This window comes from Salmo salar, chromosome ssa12, assembly GCF_905237065.1.
Source record: "Salmo salar chromosome ssa12, Ssal_v3.1, whole genome shotgun sequence".
NCBI lineage: Eukaryota > Metazoa > Chordata > Actinopteri > Salmoniformes > Salmonidae > Salmo > Salmo salar.
Genome location: NC_059453.1, coordinates 50,827,605 through 50,833,604, shown reverse-complemented (window position 1 = coordinate 50,833,604; position 6,000 = coordinate 50,827,605). Strand labels below are relative to the sequence as shown.

At 40.2% G+C, this 6,000-nt stretch overlaps 1 protein-coding gene across 2 annotated transcripts in view; it reads left to right on the top strand.

Moving 5' to 3' along the window:
* The window catches only part of slc2a9l2 (solute carrier family 2 member 9, like 2), a 243,642-nt gene that overhangs the window by 129,716 nt on the left and 107,926 nt on the right, over positions 1-6,000 (top strand). For both annotated transcript variants that reach the window (XM_014131731.2, XM_014131730.2), the window contains exon 10: positions 2,441-2,542. In XM_014131731.2, coding sequence (XP_013987206.1) covers positions 2,441-2,542 — 102 coding nt within the window. The remainder of the gene's footprint in view (positions 1-2,440; positions 2,543-6,000) is intronic.

Below are 6,000 nucleotides of genomic sequence, written 5' to 3'. Positions count from 1 at the left end.
CATCATACCAGAGGACATTTCTCCAAAAAGTACGATCTTTGTCCCCATGTGCTGTTGCAATCTGTAGTCTGGCTTTTTTATGGTGGTTTTGGAGCAGTTGTTTCTTCCTTGCTGAGTGTCCTTTCAGGTTCGGTCGATATAGGACTTGTTTTACTGTGGATATAGATACTTTTGTACCTGTATTTTCCAGCATCTCACAAGGTCCTTTGCTGTTGTTCTGGGATTGATTTGCACTTTTCATACCAAAGTACGTTCATCTCTAGGAGACAGAACGCTTCTCCTTTCTGAGCAGTATGAAGGCTGCGTGGTCCCATGGTGTTTATACTCGCGTCCTATTGTTTTTACAGATGAACGTGGTATCTTCAGTCGTTTGGAAATTGCTCCCAAGGATGAACCAGACTTGTGGAGGTCTACAATTTTTGTTCTGAGGTCTTGGCTGATTTCTTTTGATTTTCCCATGATGTCAAGCAAAGAGGCACTGAGTTTGAAGGTAGGCCTTGAAATACGTCCACAGGTACACCTCCAATTGACTCAAATGATGTCAATTAGCCTATCAGCAGCTTCTAAAGCCATGATATTGTTTTCTGGAATTTTCCAAGCTGTTTAAAGGCACAGTCAACTTAGTGTATGTAAACTTCTGACCCACTGGAATTGTTATTAAGTGAAATAATCTGTCTGTAAACAATTGTTGGAAAAATGACTTGTGTCATGCACAAAGTAGATGTCCCAACCGACTTGCCAAAACTATAATTTGTGGAGTGGTTGAAAAAATGAGTTACAATTAGGTTGGAGTCATTATATGTAAACTTCTGACTTCAACTGTCCCAGACTTTATTGTGTGTTATCCTTGATGATCTTACTCAAGTGCATGTAATGTGTTTTTCAAGTTTTGTGCTTGTTTTTCTAAATGGTTGAATTAATAAACTAAACTAAACTACTGAACAAAAATATAAATGCCACATGTAAAGTGTTGGATCGATGTTTCATGGGCTGAAATAAAATATCCCAGAAATGTTCTATATGCACAAAAAGCTAATTTCTTATTTCTTTTTTGTTTTCATCCCTGTTAGTAAGCATTTATCCTTTGCCAAGATAATCCATCCACCTGACAGGTGTTACATATCAAGAAGCTGATTAATCAGCATGCTCATTACACAGGTGCACCTTGTAAATAGAAGGCCACTCTAAAATGTGCAGTTTTGCCACATAACACAATGTCACATGTGCAATTGGCATGCTGACTTCAGGACTGTCCACTAGAGCTGTTGCCAGGCATAAGCTATGGACAACAAACACAATTGCATTTTATCGATGGCAATTTGAATGCCCAGAGATACAGTGACGAGATCTTGAGGCCCATTGTTGTGCCATTCATCCGCCGCCATTACCTCATGTTTTAGCATGATAATGCACGGCCCCATGTCGCAAGGATCTGTACACAATTCCTGAAGCTCAAAATGTCCAAGTTCTTTCATGGACTGCATACTCAGCAGGCATGTCACCCATTGAGCATGTTTGGGATGCTCTGGATCAACATGTACGACAGCGTGTTTCAGTTCCCACCAATATCCAGCAACTTCGCACAGCCATTGAAGAGTAGTGGGACAACATTCCACAGGCCACAGTCAACAGCCTGATCAATTCTATGCAAGGGGGATATGTTCTGCTGCATTAGTCAAATGGTGGTCACACCAGATACTGACTGGTTTTCTGATCCATGCCCTTACCTTTTAAAAAAAAAAGTTATCTGTGACCAACAGGTGCATATCTCTATTCCCAGTCATGTGATATCCATAGATTAGGGCGTAATACATTTATTTCGATTGTCCTTGAACCACCCGCTTCGGGCTTTCATTGTTTGCCTTATTTCAGCACTGACGATACTATCTCATCCACCGAACAAGACCACATTCTCTCGTCTCTCTCTTTCCACCCAGGTACCCCTGGGGTGTTGCTTTAAAGTAACCAGTGACCCTTGAACGACATTGCAGAATTCGACTGCATGGGATAGGTGGTGGTCGTGCTATGAATACTTTCATGCTCAGATGCTCGTCCCCATATTGGGAATGGAAATATCCTGGGCTTTGGCTAAGCTTCTGGGAGAGGGTTTCAATCTCCGGTCGCAAACTCCAGTCTCAACCCCTAGAGTTTATTATCCCCTATACCACAACTATTACCACAGAACACAATATTAACACACACACAATAACTGGTAGAAATATATTCACCGGAGAAAAAACCTGTCTATACTATGCCAGTACTAGAATGACATTGGAAAAATGTATGAAATAATGCCAATGCTAGGTGTTGTTTATTTAGAACAGACGACAGTAATTTAAAAAATATGTTTTGCAATAGAGAATTAGAATGAGCGTTCAATTGGACAAGTCCTGGTAGTTCCTCACTGTTCCAATGTTTTCTTCCATTCTCTCTCCCCCAGGGCCTTGTGATTGAGCGCATCGGCAGAAGACCCCTCCTCATCTTCGGCTTCAGCGCCATGGCCTTCTTCTTTGGCCTTCTCACTGTGTTCCTCAATTTCCAGGTCAGTGCAGCCTATCCACTGTGCAACACACACTCCTCTGAGTCATGTCTACATGTCAACCGCATCAGTGAACAGGTTGCTGTCTTTTATTAAGACTGGAATTCAATGAAGTCATGAAGTGACATTGTTGTCCTTGGGCTGTTAAAATTCTCAAAGAAATGCAAAACGCCTGCTACAAGCCTTGATTCCTGACAGTTTCATAAATGCCCTGGAATATAACCTCTTGATATCATGCAATAGGTGTTTTTAGAACCAATATGGAGGTTCTAAAAACAATAACCATGTAAATATTAAGAGTTTATTTCCAAGACGCCATATCCACCAATTTCTCTTTTTTTTTTTATCATCAGAAATTATTGCCTATGGGAACCTTCATTTGTGTACATATTACTGCTCTCAGATTTTTTATTCATAGATTTGTGATGTGTATGACTTTTTTGTTGTTGCAAAACACTATATAGTGCTTTTGGAAAGTATTCAGACCCCTTGACTTTTTAAACTTTTTGATACGTTATAGCCTTATTCTAAAATATATTGAATACATGTTTTCCCTCATCAATTTACACACAATACCCTGTAATGACAAAGTAACAACAGGTTTTTAGAAATGTTTGCAAATGTATTATATATAATAAACAGAAATACCTTATTTACAGAAGTATTCAGACCCTTTGCTATGAGACTCGAAATTGAACTTAGGTGCATCCTGTTTCGATTGATCATCCTGGAGATGTTTCTACAACTCGGAGTCCACCTGTGGTAAATTCAAGTGATTGGACGTGATTTGGAAAAGCACGCACCTGTCTATATAAGGTCCCACAATTGACAGTGCATGTTAGAGCAAAAACCAAGCCATGTGGTCGAAGGAATTGTCTGTAGAGATATGAGACAGGATTGTGTTGAGGCACAGATCTGGGGAAAGGTTCCAAAACATTTCTGCATCATTGAAGGTCCCCAAGAACACAGTGGCCTACATCATTCTTAAACGGAAGAAGTTTGGAACCACCAAGACTCTTCCTAGAGCTGACCGCCCGGCCAAACTGAGCAATCGGGGGAGAAGGGCCTTGGTTAGGGAGGTGACCAAGAACTCATTGGTCACTCTGACAGAGCTCTAGAGTTCCTCTGTGGAGATGGGAGAACTTTCCAGAAGGACAATCATCTCCACCAATCAGGCCTTTATGGTAGAGTGGCCAGACGGAAGCCACTCCTCAGTAAAAGGCACATGACAGCCCGCTTAGAGTTTGCCAAAAGGCAGCTAAAGACTCTCAGACCATAAGAAACAAGATCATTCTCTGTTCTGATGAAACCAAAATGTAACTCTTTGGCCTGAATGCCAAGCGTCACGTCTGGAGGAAACCTGGCACCATCCGTACGGTGAAGCATGGTGGTGGCAGCATCACGCTGTAGGGATTTTATTCAGCGGCAGGGACTAGGAAACTAGTCAGGATCGAGGCAAATATGTATAGAGCAAAGTACAGAGAGATCCTTCATGAAAACCTGCTCAGGACCTCAGAATGGGGCGAAGGTTCACCTTCCAACAGGACAATGACCCTAAGCACACAGCCAAGACAACGCAGGAGTGGCATCGGGACAAGTCTCTGAATATCCTTGAGTGGCCCGGCCAGAGCCCTGACTTCAACCCGATCTAACATTTTTGGAGAGACCTGAAAATAGCTGTGCAGCAACGCTCCCCATCCAACCTGACAGAACTTGAGAGGATCTGCAGAAAGGAATGAGAGAAACTCCCCAAATACAGGTGTGCCAAGCTTGTAGCGTCATACCCAAAAAGACTTGAGGCTGTAATCGTTGCCAAAGGTGCTTCAACGAAGTACTGAGTAAAGGGTCTGAATACTTATGTCAGTATGATATTTCAGATAAAAAAAGATGAATACATTTTAGAATAAGGCTTTAATGTAACAGAATGTGTAAAAAGTCTTGGTATGAATACTTTAGTATTCCTAGGCTGGCGTGGTTACACGTGGTCAGCGTTTTTGAGGCCAGTTGGACGTACTGCCAAATTCTCTAAAGCGATGTTGGAGGCGCCTTCTGGCAGAGAAATTAACGTTAAATTATCTGGAAACAGCTCTGGTGGACAATTCCATCAGTCAGCATGCCAATTACACGCTCCCACAAAACTTGAGACATCTGTGGCATTTTGTTGTGTGACAAAACTGCACATTTTTTAGTTGCCTTTTATAATCCCCACTTCAAGGTGCACCTTTGTAAAGATCATGCTGTTTAATCAGCTTCTTGATTTGCCACACCTGTCAGGTGGATTGATTATCTTGGTAAAGGAGAAATGCTCACTAACAGGGATTTTAAACAAATTTGTGCTCAAAATGTGAAAGAAATACGATTTTTGTGCGTATGAAAACACTTTACATGTTGTGTTTTATATTTTTGTCCAGTGGAGTTTAAAAAAGGGTTACTTCTGGCCACATATTTTGAAGACTTGGGTTCCAGCCGCCCTTACATAAAAAAAAAACGTTTCAGATGTGAAATAGCAGTTTTGACACGTTGAGCTTAAATGTCATCTGTGAAACCTTGTTTTCATGTATTAAATTTAGAGTTCACATGTTAACACCACATTTTCACATGTGAGGAGAATAACATGTTTTCACCTCACATGTGATTTGTGGTTTCACTTGAAATTAGCGGCTTCAAATGTTAAACTTTCACACGTGAGAAACATATTTGCAGTTTCACATGTGAAAAAATCTTGGGTGTGTGAAAAATTACAATTCCACATGTGAAAATCTATTTTGCAGTTTCACTTGGAAGAAAACTCCACATTTACTTCAATGTTTGCAAACAAATGAAATGTAAACAAACACTGTATATCCTTAAAACATGGTTAAAACAATAGTCTATGGATTTGAGTGGTTGCATTTCTCCAGCCCCATCTCTCAGCTTTTTACCAGAACTGTGGTGGGGTGAACACGTGGTTCTTGTTTTAATTAAGTTTTGCCACTTTAAACACATTTAAAAGATTAACAGTGTTATTATATGGTGCAATCCTCTAGTTAGTGAGTTACCTTTGTGTCAATAATATCAATCGAAACTTCAAGAACAATTTTTTTTGGGTATTTTAAACAAAAATAATACAATTGAAAGCATAATATTAACCCAAAGGTATTGATAGCAAAACAAAATATTGCAAGGAAATCGTTTTTTTTATGCAAAAAAAAGTTTTCAATTAATAATTGGTTATGATAACCAAATAAAATTAATGCCTCCCTCTTTCTTGCAATTTTACCTCTGGTTATCTTATCCTGGACATTGCTTTCGCTGCCTTTTTTCCAGTTGGAAGTATTGTCACATTCATTCTGGCACGATAGCATGCTGCGTTCCACTGCTGGCATCTGAAGCTAAGCAGGGTTAGTCCTGGTTGGTCCCTGGATGGGAGACCAGATGTAGCTGGAAGTAGTGAAAAATAAACGTGTAGGAAAATGTACTTT